Source organism: Loa loa (assembly GCF_000183805.2).
Source record: "Loa loa unplaced genomic scaffold supercont3.180, whole genome shotgun sequence".
Taxonomy (NCBI): domain Eukaryota; kingdom Metazoa; phylum Nematoda; class Chromadorea; order Rhabditida; family Onchocercidae; genus Loa; species Loa loa.
Genome location: NW_018108360.1, coordinates 63,096 through 80,237, shown reverse-complemented (window position 1 = coordinate 80,237; position 17,142 = coordinate 63,096). Strand labels below are relative to the sequence as shown.

The 17,142-nt window shown below is 34.0% G+C and overlaps 4 protein-coding genes across 4 annotated transcripts in view; 2 read left to right on the top strand and 2 right to left on the bottom strand.

The window, feature by feature from the left end:
* Nucleotides 1-2,604: 2,604 nt before the first annotated feature.
* LOAG_02718 (hypothetical protein) lies at nucleotides 2,605-6,397 on the top strand. The gene is made up of 10 exons (XM_003138255.2): nucleotides 2,605-2,744; nucleotides 2,967-3,159; nucleotides 3,549-3,682; nucleotides 3,765-3,898; nucleotides 4,125-4,254; nucleotides 4,344-4,438; nucleotides 4,575-4,711; nucleotides 4,877-5,033; nucleotides 5,192-5,394; nucleotides 5,631-6,397. The coding sequence occupies exons 1-10, from the start codon at nucleotides 2,700-2,702 to the stop codon at nucleotides 5,906-5,908; spliced, it is 1,506 nt and encodes a 501-aa protein (XP_003138303.1). The 5' UTR covers nucleotides 2,605-2,699; the 3' UTR covers nucleotides 5,909-6,397.
* Nucleotides 6,398-7,238: 841 nt separating this feature from the next.
* LOAG_02717 (hypothetical protein) lies at nucleotides 7,239-11,453 on the bottom strand (the record flags this gene model as incomplete). Its single annotated transcript, XM_020446101.1, has 12 exons — nucleotides 7,239-7,509; nucleotides 7,986-8,234; nucleotides 8,319-8,446; nucleotides 8,785-8,992; nucleotides 9,534-9,701; nucleotides 9,791-9,870; nucleotides 10,166-10,330; nucleotides 10,496-10,627; nucleotides 10,699-10,828; nucleotides 10,937-11,051; nucleotides 11,194-11,269; nucleotides 11,348-11,453. The coding sequence occupies 12 exons, from the start codon at nucleotides 11,451-11,453 to the stop codon at nucleotides 7,249-7,251; spliced, it is 1,818 nt and encodes a 605-aa protein (XP_020303515.1). The 3' UTR covers nucleotides 7,239-7,248.
* Nucleotides 11,454-11,640: 187 nt separating this feature from the next.
* Nucleotides 11,641-13,563, bottom strand: LOAG_02716 (hypothetical protein; the record flags this gene model as incomplete). Its single annotated transcript, XM_020446100.1, has 6 exons — nucleotides 11,641-11,811; nucleotides 12,043-12,149; nucleotides 12,468-12,534; nucleotides 12,752-12,886; nucleotides 12,983-13,117; nucleotides 13,378-13,563. 6 exons carry the CDS (start codon nucleotides 13,561-13,563, stop codon nucleotides 11,641-11,643), a joined length of 801 nt encoding a protein of 266 aa, XP_020303514.1.
* A 1,121-nt stretch (nucleotides 13,564-14,684) lies between these two features.
* The window catches only part of LOAG_18034 (hypothetical protein), a gene marked incomplete at its 5' end in the record, with an annotated part of 7,062 nt that continues 4,604 nt past the window's right edge, over nucleotides 14,685-17,142 (top strand). Inside the window, 6 exons of the mRNA XM_020450704.1 lie at nucleotides 14,685-14,790; nucleotides 14,969-15,318; nucleotides 15,559-15,636; nucleotides 15,742-15,892; nucleotides 16,382-16,413; nucleotides 16,774-16,919. Of these exons, the coding sequence (XP_020305582.1) occupies nucleotides 14,685-14,790; nucleotides 14,969-15,318; nucleotides 15,559-15,636; nucleotides 15,742-15,892; nucleotides 16,382-16,413; nucleotides 16,774-16,919 (863 nt within the window). The remainder of the gene's footprint in view (nucleotides 14,791-14,968; nucleotides 15,319-15,558; nucleotides 15,637-15,741; nucleotides 15,893-16,381; nucleotides 16,414-16,773; nucleotides 16,920-17,142) is intronic.

The window sequence follows — 17,142 nt, the reverse complement described above, 5'->3', positions numbered from 1 at the left end:
CATACTATCTGATCTTTTTAATCAATCAGTATCCCATAATAGTGCTAGTTATAGTTGATGCTGCTACTTATCATTGGGCATATTGTAATCATATAAATTTCAGACTGTGATCATTTTCATTTCATTTTTTCTTTTTCAAAACTTATTTTGTTTGCATTGCTGCCTCCTCTTCCACCAGTATGATAATCTGAATTTCAAAATGTCATATTTCCAGAACCTGTAAAATCACTTTGCACAGCTTGAAATGGGCTCAATAGATTGTCACGAAATCCTTTTTTTCAAAATCTCGATTTCGAAATTTCAAAAATTGCTCAAAATTATTGTTATGAGAAGCAAATCCTTTATATTAATGAATAAAATGCCAATTATCTCTTTTAAATTCAATTAATTTCAATATAATAAAAAGAAATTCCTTGTAAAAGTTTTGTTCATATTTTGTCCGCGCGATACAATATATTCACAGTCCAGTCTTTATTAGATGCTGCTCATCGTTTCCATCCATACATATATATATATATGTATATATATATATATATATATGTATATATATAAAAGCTATTTGGTGTCTTAATGTAATTAATTATAATAATATAAAAACAAATAAAACATACAAATTAATTGTTACTCATCAATTTGGGAAATTCGTTATTCTTCGAGAATGTTCCGGTAAAAACGACGAAACGAACGGATTTCTTCCTATTAATCCAAATTGTTCCCTTTTTTTTTCTTGACAAGAAAGTGGTCGTTGTATTTTTGTACGTATAAATTTTATTATTTCTTTTCCACTTTTTTTTTATATAGCTGTACGCTATATGTTCACTTTTGGTTTGTGTAAATTAAACATCGCTTTCAATGTGCATATCAACAACATTAATGTTCAACTGATTTTCATGTTTGTTGGGTGCTCAATAAATTTTTTTTTTTCACTTACCTTGGGTAATTACGTCAAATAACACGTCAATTTCAGTAAGACGTTATTAACTTTCTTTTCATAGAAACAGTAAATCGCTCATAAAACTTTACGATAACTATTTAATTAGCAATTGATAATATTTGTACATATGCAACGGTAATATATTTTGTTATTTAACTACTAAATATTTCAATTGTAAAATCTGCATACAATCTTTGTCTGAAGTTAACTAGACCGCTGTTAAGATGCCAATCAGGTTATACGCCACTTTTTTCTGGGCTTTTGACGAAATGAAAGTTTTCGTGGAATGTCTTTCCCGCGTGATTTACATCATGTAATTGTGACGTTTCACATAGTTACGAATTAACCCATGTCATTCTGTGGTTCTTCCAATCCGGAATTTCCAGGATTATTTTTTTCTTTTTTTAAATATAACCAACAAATTACACGTCAAAAAATATTGTGAAACGAACGAAAAGCAAATATCAAACCTTTCCTTTGGCGCCACTATGACAACAGATATCTTCTCTAATCAATAATGTTCTCTAATCATGTGATAGTTAAACAAGACAAGCATTCCGGAAAATCATTGATTCGTAAATGACCAAATAAATCCTGTATATGCCTACGAGAAACGGATCAGGTCCCTTGGGATTACTCGATCTGAGAGATCTGTGGATGGTCCCACGTTTATTCCCAGTCAAGGGCCCGTTGTAACGAGGAGGAAGCAGGCAGTGTGAGAATTAGATAGGGAGATGAGTAGGTAGGTGGGTTGAGGATCGGTGAGGTTAGGTTTAGAGGATGGTGAGTCTTGTTGGAGAATGAAATGAAAGAAAATTGAGAAGGAAGGAGACTACGAAAAGTATCGATGACGAGTGGGAAAGAATGTGGATGTTTCATTTAAAGCGGGGATTTTATGGTGGGGAATTGTTGAGAGATTCGAGAGAAATAACTTATGTTCTGGTGGAAGTTAATTCGGGGAAATGTTGATTGTATTGCAGGATGACATTATTCTGTTCTGGTTATTTCAAGGACCAAATCAAGTATTATTTGCAATTTACGCTGAAATTAACGACTAATTAAGTGTTTATTTATTCGTCCAACGAAGAATGTCGTTTGTATTCCATATCCTTCACACTGTTCCATACAGCAACAAACCCATCGTCAAGGTTCGGAAATTTTTTGTCAATATCAGAAATATGATTTCAGAACAAATCATGTAGCAAGCTGCTAACCTCACTTCATATTTTGACGGTTGCGATTTCTTTTGTAGAAGTTGGAGGCATATATTTATTTTATTTGCTTATTTTTGTGTGTTCGTTCATTTATTTATTCGTTTGTTTATTTATGAATTAGTTTATTTATCCGTCTCTTTCTTTATTTATTCATATATATATATATATATATATATATCTGTTCGTTTATTTATTTGTTTGTTCATTCGTTTATTCATTTGTTAGTTTACTATTTCTTTATTAAACAGAATAAATAAACATGTTCATTTATTTATTTGTTCATTTATTTGATTTATTTGTTTATATTTATTTGCTTATTTATTCGCTAATTTGTTTTATCGGTTCATTTATTCCTTTGTTTGTTTGTTCATTTATTTGTTCATTAATTAATTAATTGACTAGTTACTTAATTTATTCATTCCTTCAGAAATTTCCCACTTAATCAGCCGATGTTATAGGACGTAATTGCAAGTTTACACAGTTATTTTACTTGCAATTTATTGATTGCTTTTTCCGTTATCATCAGCTTTAAACAGTTTGGTGGCCGTCCGATGGAGTGTATGTTGCCGATGGGTTTCAGTGGAGCATGGGAGCAGGTTACTTCTTCAATTCTATTAAATACTGTTTACTCTGAATTTATGCCGAATTCTGTCGTCTGTCACGATTATAGTGGTTGAACTTTTCTGATAGCATAATGAAAAACTGAATGTCAATTTTGTACGTTATATGCTGTAAGAGAATCGGGAAACTTGTTTTTCCCATTCCTACGTTACATTCGACCTCTAATCAAAAATTTTTTAGTCAACTCTTTTTTACAGTACGCAGAAAATTTTTGTTGGGCGCAAGATACATATTTTGTTCCGCCGAAGGTCTTTGTGGAGGATATTTCGGCAGAGGAACGTCGAGAACGTCGGATTAGTTACTACCAATGGATGCCATTTTTTTTGCTGTTTCAAGCAGCATGTTTCAAGGCACCTACTCTCATATGGAAATATTTTGCCGGACAGTCAGGTATTAATTAGGATGATTAAGTAGTTTATACTTACCATTGTTGTTGTGGTTAAGCACCAATAAAGAAGAGTGAGGCTTTTTCCTTAAATTGATATATACTTCGTATGCACCCTACTACATCTGCATTTCACTGATTTCTTGTTCTTTTAGGCTTTTAAGCGATTTCTTGTTCTTTTAGAGTAGGCCAAGTATGCTTATTTTTATTTATTTATATTACACATGATCAAAAACCTGAAAGAATGACGTTTTATGTATCACAAAAAAGAATGTACTACATATTACTGCCTGGACAAAGTTGTATCATCCAGTGTAAAACCGTCATGACTGAGTGATAGATTTCAAGAAATCTATCGAATCAGATAATATTTTTGGCTTTTGTTGTATTCTAGGGATGAAGTTGGGTCAAATCCTTCGATTATCCAGTGATCCAGCGAATTCATCTTTGGAAGTTAAGAAGGGGAATATTGAAGCGTTATGTATACATTTGCAAGGTGCGCTAAGATTCCATGAACGGGTGAAAAAGGTATTCATTTTAAATAAAATCCGTCTTTGCTTAACTTTATTCGAAATTAATTCTACATTCATGTTTGTTATCTGAATTGCAGAAGAAATTGGTGCCTCATAAAATTTGTCGAATTTTAAATTTAAAATATGCGAATTATTACGTTGCAACGATATATATTTTAGCGAAGTTGGCATTTCTGGCAAATGCTATATTCCAGATCTCTTTGATGACACGGTAATTCTTTCCAAAAAATGAATGCCAGTTGATTAGTCGTAGAAAAAGGTTTTTATATAAGAATATATGCTGACGAATGGAAATGCGGAGAACCATTACTTTAAATTGGAATTCCCGAAAAATTTTGGATTATTTCAGGTTTCAAGGACCTTCAAAAATTTTATTGTTTGTGCAGCCTGATGTGGAAGATTGTTTATGTTCGTTAAACCACTTTTCTTGTTTTCAGATATCTATTACCAGAGTTGAGAAATGATTACGGTTTGGAGTCATGGATAAATATTATCTGGCCTAAGAATGTTTCTCCATCGTGGCACTACAGTGGAATTTTCCCTTTAGTAACGCTTTGCGATTTTGAAGTGGGTGAATCAGGAATATCAATTAAAGCCGTAATTCTGTGTTTGTTATTCATCCTTATTCCGGATATTTCACTTACACTACTTTTCAGGTCCGAGAAATGGGAAACATACAGACTCATACAGTGCAATGTGTTCTTGTTGTAAACTTATTCACTGAGAAAATCTTTATTCTTCTGTGGGCTTGGTAATTATTTTTCATATAACACACCAAAAATTCTATTAATTATTGAGCTACGCACAAATTCGAAAACTCATTATTAGAAGGTTTGCTTTGAGCAGCTGGACGGTTTCTGGTAGTATCACTGTCGTCTGATTTCCAGGTTTATGGTATTGGCAGCACTTACATCTCTGAGTGTTTTCAACTGGATCTATTTGTTAACAGAAAATTGTTCAAAAGAACACTTCATTCTGAATCATCTCGAAATGAGCGGAACACCGTTTGATAAAAATGATCCACGTTAGTGGTATTTTTTGCAGTACTGATCAGTCACTTTTTTGTGCAGCCTAGAAATCGTAAACACATAGCTAAAGGAATGAAATTTTTGTCATGACTCAGATAATTAAGTTTACTTCTGGCTGTATAATATTCAAAAAAACAAAGACGATGCGTAATTTTTTTTAGAAAATAAGGAGCACGTTGACTGCTTTTTGCACAAATATTTGGGAACAGATGGCATTTTTGTTTTAAGAATGGTTGCTAATCATGCGGATGTTGTTTTTGCGACTGAATTAATTGCATCCCTCTGGCGATCTCACTATGTTTTCGAGGAAAGGAGAAAGTAAGTAATTCTATAGCGAACTTGCAGAATTTGCAAGTTACATTTGATGGAAGCTTACGATTTTAGCTGTCCGAATCATTCCTTCTAATTCATTCGTTGCATAAGGTTGTCGATTGCAGGAAATTATTTGGAATTTTTATTTAGAGATTTCTCTTTAGAAATATATCACAAATGGATAAGGTATGGCCACAACACCAACAGAGATTGGAAATGGCATTACTTGAAGAAGCTGAAACTGCTCGAAAGATTAGTTCGGATGCCTTAAACGTGCTGCAAAGAAAAAGAAGTATTTTCTTTGATTCACCATATTTTGTTAAACGTGGTTCGCCGACTGGAGTAACGATACCGAAAGTACCATCACGTTAGTCTACTTTATTGTATTCAGTTCGGGAAAAAAAAAACTTTCTTGAGTTTCGTTAATATGTTTTCCATCGTGGAAATAGAGTTAACTCTAATTGAGCTGTTGCTTAAGGTATAATTGAGTTAAGGTATAAAGACCGGAAAGTTCTCACTTATATCTCTATATTTTGTTTAGTATGATATCATGAACAAAATGATCATGTACTCAATTAGATACAGTTATTGATCCTATTCCAGGGAACATCCTGGGAAGTCCGTGTTTGCTGTCCCGAAACAATTCCAAAGATAGCATAATACCATTTTCACCACGTCTCGGAAATCATCCTCGTGGCAGCACTTTCTCGACTGAGAGTCAAGGTAAACTTCGACGACGGCACAGCATGGAGGATATCGATATTGGTGGTGGTAGAGTCAAATTTGCAGACAGCAGCGATGAGGAAGACCGAGAGAAAGAAAAAGAGAAAGGTCCAAAAAGTTTTAACATGACCCGGAAAAGCTCTATCAAAATTTGGTGAAGTAATAACTTTGTAGGGAAACTATAACGATTTCTCCTGATCTCACAATTCTAATATATACGAAGAAATATGAGGAAACTGCAACTTGATTAGGAGTTCTGACAGTTTTTTATTCCTGTTTTTTTGTTTTTGTAGTTTTTATTTAAAGCACTAGAAAAATGCAGAGAAAATACTTTATGATGGAATAGAACACATAAGGCGTTATCGGTGTTGATAAACATATCACTACTGAGAAGCGAAAGAAGTTTGAGATTAGGCAATTCAAGAAAGCTATCCTTTATATTTCTTGTCAATCTTAGCACTATGATGCGAGGAGGGGAAAGTACAAAAGAAAATTCGTAACTGTCATAAAAGCTAAACGCTTTGTCATGGAGTAGATCATACAAAACACATGTACATTATTAAGAATGTAAAAGGCTGTAGTCTTTACGGACATTTCTGACCAGTTAATTTTTTCTGATCATATTAAATGAAAAAAGCATCGAGTTCCTTAATCCCGGTGGATTTGTTTGTGGATTTTTTGCCTCGTTTTTTCATCAGACTATTTCTAGGGAAAAATCATCAATTGGTCATATTTCCCACTTTATTTTACTGCATCGTTCTCCTTATTCTTCATAGCTGATCAGCGAGTGTCCGTAAAACTGTAATTAGATGATAGATAAAAGCGCAAAATATATGTGAATTATTAAATGTTTTATATCATCTGCTCCTTAACAAAGCATTTAGACTTTGATTCATGATAGTTACTAATTTCCTTTCGTACTCTTCCCTTTTTGCATCACAGTTCTCTTATAAAGTTAACGAAAAATATAAAAGATAGCCTTTTTGAACTGCTCAATCTCAAACTTCTTTCATTTTTCAATAGTGATATTGACATTCTATTTTCAATAGTGAAACATTTTTCAACAGTGATATGATATTAACGACACCGATAACGTCTTATCTGATCTGTTTCGTGACAAAATATTTTCCATGCATTTTCCCATTGTTTTAAATCAAAACTAATCGAATTACAATTTCCTTATATTTGCATAAACTAAAGAAATCATTACAGCTTCCCTACGAATATGGAATGGTAGACTTTCGGGGATCAGCAAGTAAGACCAAATTTAAATTTCGATATCTAATGGTCTACTCCCTCCCAAATGGTTACATTCCCCATTTCATTTTACTGCATTTAAAAACGTCCCTGTCAATTCCACATGTAATCAGAGTTTTGTTATATATGTTCAGTATTGCGAATCTTGAAAGTTAGCAATGTTAACAAGGTTTCTTTACGGTAGAACCGTCAAACGGACTTCGGAAGCACTCATACATGTATTCGATAATTCTTTAAACTTTTACTTTATTTGTGAAACAAAATTGAACAACCTTGTACCCACTTTCGATGAAGCGTATAATGCGGTGGTTAACTGTGGTTTTTCTTTGAGCATATTCGTGAATATTTCTTTTAAGACATTATCATCCAAGTGTTTCTCGAGTACATCCGAAACAACACGAAGAAGGTACGGTACAGAATGTACCGGTAATGAAAACATGCCAACCATGTAGTTGGGCAGGACTTCACGAACAAAGACTGCGGGAAATTCGCGCACTAAAAGCTGAAATACAAAGTGAGCTTGAAAATTTCAAATTTTAAATTCCAAGAAAACTTCGACCATAGCTTTAATCAAGCGGCAAAGAATAGTGAAAACGAATATCTCGCTTCTTTAAATCCTATTATGAATGCTTATAGTTTCACTTACTAAGAAGTAATTAAACTTTAAAAGTTTAACTAGAAGTTTGGAAGTTTAACAACGTATATGTATCTCGATATTTCTTTGAAAGCCAAGAAGAGTGGAAAGAGTTTTGAACTTCCAAAAAAGCAAACTGTCGTTCGCCCCGTCCTAATCTGTTTTTATTTCTTTCTTGTGCACTGTTGTATTCTGATAAAAATTCCGAAGTTCCTGCCCACTCTGTCCTAATCTGTTGTTATTCCTTTCTTACCCACTATTATATTCTGATAAAAATTTCGAAGTTCATAAATTCACGGACTTGGACTAAAACCGAAGCATTTCCCGAAATCAATTAAACTTACCACATTCTGTAGCATGAGTTTGCAGAACCGCACAAATGGTGAACGATTAAAATTACATTCTGAGGGTGGTTTGTAAATTTGTTGCGCAACATACATATATAAATAGGACATTATACGACAACAATGGATCACTGTTGTTTCTTCAGCGTTCATCAAAATACATTGTAAAGGTGGTACTAGCAATTCGGACCAACTCATGATATTCTCTTGAATCCATTTCCTACTGCTTTTAGCGTTTTTTGAAACAGTCTACAACAAGTACCATGTTTGAAATTTGGAATTGGGAATGAATTTGAAGCTCAAAATAAAAGAACAAGTGCAGAATAAAACAACCTCAAACAGCCAACGTATCGAGAGAATTGTTGAGGATGAATCCGCAGAAAAAGCTTCGAAGTATAAACCATTTTTCCGGAATGACACTCGAAGATTCTTGCAAATATTTTTGGATATGTCATCAAGTTCTAAAAAAGTCGAGATATGTCATCAAATCCAGAAAAAATTCACAGTTTGTGGAAAGTTTCGGTTCGAAAAAGTTTCTGGAGCTAATTCTTAATTCATGTTCCTTTGAGCTATCATTGGTTCGTATTGCTAAGCGTTTTCTCGATTGGCTTCAATTCTCCTCGGTGAATCTTTTAATGCCCCAATACAACCTAAACACTATCCTTATGATGGATATCTAGGTCGGGCTTTATGAAGAATTTAAAGGCAATTTGAATTACTGAATATAAAACTAAAGACGTGGTCAGGTCGAAAGATTTTGAAGTTTATTTTGAAGGATTGAATCTGAAGAAAAACAAACCGTTTGTGTTCGGTTTTTCGAACGTGACTACTAACCATAAGGGAACGATGAGCTCAACCGGATACATTGCATCGTTAGTTCTTTTCAGAAATTCGCGCAAAAAGTATAAACAAATTTCCAATTTGTAACTTTTCTCGGTCAACAGATTTTGCACTACTTGACGCATGTTTTGAAAAGCTGATTGATTGCGTTCAAATTTTACTGCCAGCTGAAACGAGTAAGAAATTCCCAACAAAAGAGAAGAATATTCGATTCCTACTCAAATTAGCAAAATTAAGAACTCTGGACATAAAAATAAATCATTACTGGCTCATTTAACTGCTTATTATAGAAAACAATATACTGCTCTTATAATCAATATTATGTAACTGCTTAATTACTTAATATACATCATTTGCTCACTTAATACTGCTAAATATTTACTCAATATTCTGGAGTAATTAAATTGTTTGGGTGTTCAGTTACTTACTGCCCACGATTCTTAATGCTTTCATAATTGCTTAGTGTTTTTCTTGCTTTAAAAAATAAGTAACAGGATACAAGCAGTAATATAACGCCAACAATTATGAATTTAATTTTTTTGGGAATTACAGGTATCTTTGGCTCAATAAAAATATTGCAATAACTAAACGGATGAAAGAATATCAAGAGTTCATTGTTCAACAATTTATGATTTCATATTCTAAAGATCGCTATAAACAATTTCAGTAATTTGTTATTAAATATTAAGCTAATAAAAAGAAACCAACCTGTTCAACAATATAATTTATTACTGCAGAGAAATTGGGGCTTTTGAGATGACCGATAGCTGCATTCCACAGAACACTGTTTTCAGTTCGACAGTGAGCAGTCATCGCAAGGAGCTGTTCCAAATCCATATCATTCATGGATGGTAAAAAGCGGACTAGGGAACCGATCTAGAATAGTCTTTGTTTTTTAGGAAAGATTTTTCAACAACAATTCAAATACTGCTTTTCGAAGGACTTGAAACTGAAGAAGCTGATACCTCCGATACTTTTTCACCGATACACATGCAGCATTCAGCATACAGCGAAACATCTTTTTTATCATCAAGCTTTCCCATCACTACAAGCATTTTTTTAAAGATTGAATAAACTCTGCATCTTAGTATGTTCAAAGATTACAGTAAGCAACTGACCAAAATCAAGGCACCAAACGGAGAAAAAAGCCCTACAGTATTTAAAATTGCCGCTTAGATTAGTTTAAGGTTCTGTTATGGACTGGACAGAAATGTTAAACTCCTAAAGGTGAAATGATAAGAAGGAAATTTGGACGAATTTTTTTTTTAAAGAAATTTAAGAATAAATTTGAAAAATGCAAATGAATTTTGTACAAGAGAGAATAAATATATAAAAATTACATGCTATTAATGTTGAGATAGCTTGCGAAGAATCCTGACGATTTTCATCCAAGATATACTTCGTACATTGAACTGCTCTAATCAGAACATCATGACGTTCTTTATCAGAAGGATCAAACGCAGCTGTTGCTAATGAAATCACCTTATTGGATGTCTCTTCCATATCTGAATGCTGAACAGGTCACATCCTACGTCACTATTTTTACAAACTCAATTTAGAACTAAAATTCCTGTGAAAGTATATAACTGAAATCCGTGAACTTAATTACGAATCATAAAATAACTCTGAAGGGATCCTTAATGCATAGTACAGTGTCACAAAGAGCATACCTGTACCGTGCAAGGTTGTGATAAAGAGGCTGAATACGCAAATAAGTGAATGAATAGGCATTTCACGAAATCGTTTCGCCGGGAATTTAGAAAAAATTCGTGACTTCATTGCTCGCCAAACTGACTCAGATTCTGCGACAGGAGTGAAAATAACTTCGCACAGCAGATAAAGTGCAATTAATGAGAACAAGAACAAACCTTACTTTTGATAAGCATTGACATAAGTCGTATAAAAAGCATCCAATCGTTATGCTGATCACTAGTGTTGCCACTACAACAAGATAATAGAAAGTCTTTCCAGACTTTTCCACTGGTTGGATAGAAGTCCAACTCCTGGAAAAACAGTTCTCATGATCTACAGAATTTTTATAGAATTAACAGATCTAAAGAATAAGTGGAGGAAAAGGTTCAACTGCTTTCTACGTATGTTACACTATTCACCTGGTCAGAAGGTTCCATAATATTCGAACATAAGTATGTGAAAAAATATTGCAAAATGGATTCTGTTCCTAGAAGGTCATCACCCTGATCTTTATCGAATAAAAAATACAGTTTCCTGGAAAAATATATTGGTAAAATTAAGAACTATCAAAGCTTTAAGTCGAATAAATTCTAGCTGGAACTTCAAAACTGTCAAGTTTTTTTCGGGTCCGTTTCAATTTCGAATGTAGTACCTGTTAGCAAAAATAAAATATTACCTTAAAACATACTGCTTTTCTGGCACTTTTGCAGTGATTTGTTGCAAACATTCTACATAATTGCTCAAAGCCTTGCCTGCAAAGTTTACTAACTGAAAACAAACAAGTAAAAAGTAAAATTTTGCTACTTAATCGATTCATCTAAATCTTTCACCTGATACGATGCAACCACCTTCAAAAGCAGTGCCAAATTCGCAAATTATTTCCAGAAATATTTCTGCCGAAACTGTATTACCAATGTCACATAAATCCAAGAACATTTCTAAATTTTTCACTTTCTAGACATGGAAATAAAACACATTGAATATTGATGTAGAAGGAAATTTAAAAACTTATAAGCGGCTACTAGCAAATGCGGAGAAATGAGGAAAAGTTGTTGCACAGAACTCAAAACATTACCTTAACTTCAATGACCACAAGAAATTCAGGAATTAAAAGGAACTCATCTTAAGATAATTTGGATAACCTACCACTTGAGGGACTTTCAGGCAGGTAGTAATGCAAACTGTCGGTGCATAAACCTAGCAGCTTGACCATATTTGACCAAAACATTTCTCTATTGGATGCATAAAGTTGGTGCCATGCGACAGTGATGCATCGGCATATAGAAGGTCGATTCTAGATAGAATCAAATGTCTTAAATATAGACTTTTGAACAACAAAATGAGCACAGTTGGTCCTTGCAAATTCAGAACATTTAAAAAATTAACCATAGAATACGGACACAGAGTAAGAAAAAGCAGAAATTTCCGTTACAAGCTCAAATCGATGTGAAGGATGGAGATCACTTTTAGTTCCTTATCACTCGATCAAAAAAACTCCTCATACTATAAAATCAAGTTTACTCACCGTGCGTGATGCACTTAGTAGTAATCCGTATGAAACAAGCATAGACAGCTGTTCTGTTGATGATAACGCGTCACCCATCGGGTAAAGTTTTTCGAAACCACCGAACCCTAAATAGTAATATAAAAACGAAAAAAATGGCAGTACCAAAATTAATAAGAAAATTTTATTTAACCTTATTTCAACTGAAATCTTTATGTACCAAAGAAAAACCAACCGATATTTATCTGTACAACTGAATGATACCATTTTTTAAAGATAACATGGACGTATAAAGCTATGAAAAATTCTTACCACAAACAAAAAGTGAATAATAGCAATTTTGTCAAGTTTAAAAAAAACTTAAAGGGAAGAAACCTGTTTCATCTGCTTGTTCAAATACTTTATACATCTAAAAAAGTCACAATCACTTCTACAAAATGACTTACTTTTGAAAAAATTTGAAATACGGACAGCTTTCATCCAGATAATCAACAGGGCATGGAAAATGTAATTCTGCAATATGAACATGACTTTGATTTGTCACGGTAAAAATCGATGAGAAGACATTTTACTTGAATTTCAGTAATGGTATCTGAATACAACTGAAGATTCTTACGATCTTTTTGTTGCATATTTCAGTTTTACATCGATTCACGAATAGCAAAAGGTAAACTGGATGTACAATTTCAAGTTGAGATAAGTTAGGTTTCAAGAAATGATAAGCGATTACGGTTTCAACATTTCGTGTAGTAAATAAACCATCGCTGGCAATGTAACGACTCAGTGAGCCAGCTTGAACAAGGAAAAATTTGAATTCTCGAGCGATTCCATTCAGCGTTTCCATATCACCATTCAATTCCATGTTCTAAATTTCGAGCTTTCAAATTCCAAATTAACCTTAGTTTAGTTTTCCTACGAACCTGGCACAGAAGATTATTGGAACATGACTCTAACTATACACCTGTGCAAAGGCGGTTAAATAACTGAGTGAACGATCCAGGTCAATGATGGCTGTTTCTGCGGAGTCATGAGCGATTTGTTGATATAAAAATCGAAGGCACCGAAACACTGCTTTGACGCCGATATCTGTGTACAGCTAAAAATCGTATGATTCAGCAAATTTGTGCAGTAAGATTAATCTGAATGTATTCAAACGGTAAATGAAACCCAAATCCTGGAAGGGAAAAAAACTGCAAATGTTTTGAAAAAATATATGGAAGAAGATAAAATTTAGATTCATTTTAGTCTCGTTTCATTCGCGCTTTACTTTTTAACCTTTGTGAAAATATCACTTTTTCGTAATAATAGTCAAAACTACTACAATTACATTTGTAACAGGCAAATACAAAAACAAACCATATTCATGTTGAAGCTAAAGGTAGAAAGTTTCAGTAAAGATGGTAATGAATATTGCACGGAAGGCAAAGTGTAGTCATCGATGATACGTCCTGGAGGACATCTATTTTGACACATCCAGTCAGTATGCAACCATTCCGGTAAATCCCCCACCGATTCGAATAAATCTTTCTGTGTTCCATCCATTGACAGGATCAAGTAATTGCAATAACACTGTAAGTTCTGTAAATCTCAGAAATATAGCGAAGAAGTAATATAAATAAAGTAGCATAAATATAAATACAAATGCAAATGTAAATATAAATACAAACAAATAAGCTAAATACATATATATCTATGTATATATGTATGTACGCACATGTATATACATATATATATATACATATATATACATATATGTATATATGTATATAGAAGTACATCTCCTACATTTAACAAGTAATACCAAAGCTTTAAGGCTGGAATTCGTTGAAGATCAGGAAATAATCGGAAGGATAGAACGAATCGCAAAGCTATAATGTTCTAAGAACTGTTTCGTTTTTTTCCAATTATACTATTTAACTATTCAATTCGAATTTAATCTATCATGTTCAAATTCTCATTTATATACTTTCGGTATTAGTCAGTTGATTGATTGACTAATACACTAAAAATGTTAGTGGTGATTTCAAGCCTAGTTCTAATTAAACTACCGCACAAAACCACCCCCATTGGGCGACCTATTTAAGGAATCCTTTAATCAAATTTGAATTTGCCGCAGAAATCGATGCGTCTTATGTTCTTCAGTGTTACTTGCAGCGGTATTGTTGTTATGATGAGATCAGAATTCATGTTTACTTTAGTGAATTTTGTAATGATATTCAATTTTTCTTCGATTTCTATGTTTACTTTTCTGTTGCAAAATGTTTTATTTGATTGTATGAGACCTTAGATAGAATCCTTTGCGAAAACTTTTGGATATTCTTGGAGATGATCAAAAGTCCTACAGAGAAGAAATAGTTTATGGGATATCCGATATTTTCATTGAAAGAGTCGCACTTATCGTGTACAATTATTTTAAAATTGAATTTTTCCAACCACTGGCACCATTACGTACCCTCTTATTTGTGAGTATCATTGAAATTTGAAAAGCTTAGTGTGATAGTTGAAGATGATTGTGCAACCCTTCTTTTGTCTGTGCTATTGTTTTTGACTGTCATCCACTGAGTAATTCGTTTCATAAAAGTTCTTCTCGACACTTTTTCACACATGCACGCATATGACATTCATATAAATGATCTCAAAGTCGACATTTTCATAGTTAATTCATGGATCCACAAGAACAGACCGTTACCTTCGTTGAAAAACTTCTCGAATGTTTTTCGCACGGTCAAATCATACTGATCGCGGGATATCATACTGAGAGCATGCCTGGTTTTTGCAGTTTAACATGAACTAACGATGGTTTTGTTAAATTGCTGAAAAATCTTTTGCTTACTCGTGCATGTAACCATACCGAATACAGAACAATTCCGTCATAAATGGTTTTTACCTGTAAAGTGTACATTATAAAAGACAGCTTGGAACCAGCGATTAAACGAAATCATTTCAGGAATCAAGTTGGCTACTGAAGACCAGTTATTAACAACAGTCCGTACTCGCCATCCGGCGCTGCGGAAAACCGCAGCCATCAGTGATGAAACAATAGACGACGAGAATACAGCCAGCGAATCGCATAGTTGGAGTAGTAACGGTGCCAACAGTATCAATTCATTCGCTTCGATAAAACGCAGTAATCAACCTGCGACTACAGCTGTATGCACCAAAAACGAACTGCTTTCCAGCGAAGATAACAGTAATATTATCGCTGCGCATCATCACCGGAACACTTTGCCAGCACATGCATATTCGGTCCCACCAATGCAATCATCCAAATTGCATGATATTTCTGCAATAAATACGGTTATTTTGGATTTTGCTCCTGAATATACTCAGAACGATTTCAAAATTTAAAATATATTTTTGACATATATGTCGAGACGAAAAAAGAACAGTTGGTCCAGCGTTTTGTTCGGCAGTAGTCTTGTTCTTCGATATCATTGTGATTTTGAATCTTTGAGAATCCGAACCTATATCCTACAGTTTCTAACCTCTTTCAGTTAGACATTTTCCATAATAACCCATCACATTGATTTCTTTTAGATTCGCAACTCTGATGGAAACTTCACGGAGGAAACGAATGGCCAGCTATCCGATGCTCAAACTATGATTAAGCACCAGGTCAGCTTTTGTCGAGAGCATCATTTAAACGAAATTTGAAGATTTCTTATGAATTCGATATTTATGCACACAGGAAAGATTAATAACCAGGCTGACGATTTCCAGGTTCCAAATGATCCATCCGGTCTGAACACAGCTTACTGTCGTGATACTGGTGTCACCTTGCCGTTGAACAATCATTTCATGCCACCAAAATCTGTTGTACAAGATGACGTGCGTATGAAGTTGGGAAAATTTGAACTAGTCAAAAAGAAAGGCAGATCAGAAATGTGGAATTTGTTTGGACAGGTTTGTTGTTAAAAACAATTCGAAGAGATTTCCCTTACAGAATTTTCTTTTTAACATTTCATCGGTGTGCAGAATTTTCTCCTTTTAACATTTCATCAGAATTTCCTTTCTTTGTTTAACATTTCATCGGTAAACATTTCATTGGTGTACTATGGCAATGGCAGAATAATGTTAATGCACGACAGAGTGTATGTCCCAAAACATTTGAGGTAACGAAGAAGACATTCTTATACGTTAGTCGATAAAGATCAAATGGTCTAAATATAAATCCGTACAGACTATATTGTTTTATTTAACGATTTTCAGGTTCCAAATGATCCATCCGGCCTAAACACAGCTTACTGTCGTGATACTGGTGTCACTTTGCCGCTGAACAGCCATCTCATGCCACCAAAATCTGTCATACAAGATGACATACGTATGAAGTTGGGAAGATTTGAACTAGTCAAAAAGAAAGGCAGATCGGAAGTGTGGAATTTGTTTGGACAGGTTGGTTGTTTAAAACGGTTGCAAAAAGATTTTCCCTACAGAATTTCTCTTGAAGTAAATGTTAATGTACGACAAAATATATATCGCAGAAGATTTGAGGTGACCAAGAAGACATTGTGATATGTTTCGGTAACGATCGGACCGTCTTCATGGCTGTCATTATAGACCTTTTTCCGAAGGTTGTTATTGAGCTGTGTTCTGCATACAGTTGTCTGATTATCCATAGTACTGGTAGGAAGTCGATTATCGGAACAATAGTCGAACTGTTTTGCAGTAGAAAATCTATAATCTGTTGAACTTCGTGGAAACTTATTGAAGGATTTTACTGATTTTTGTGAAACTGTTTTGTTTTCTGTTAAGGTGCTTGACACAATTACTGGAGCTCGTCTACCCTATGTGGCTTGTTATGCATGCAAAGTACTTTATACAGATACGGGTGGTGGTACAGGAAATATGACTCGTCATAGATGTCCGATCGGCAGTAGCTACAAGGATTGCAGTATGAGGTAACGTGAATTGTTACTCCGGGATAAAATTTGTCTTAATTATGTGGATCGTACAGGTGCGGGCTAAAGAAACTAAATGAATTTCAAGAAACCAAATAAATATGTATATTCAAAATGAAAGAAATGATAAAAAGAGAAAACGAAAAAAAAACAAAAGACCAAGAAGGGGACAGAGAGAGAGAGAGAGAGGAGGGAGGGAGGGAGGGAAGGGAAAAGACGAAAT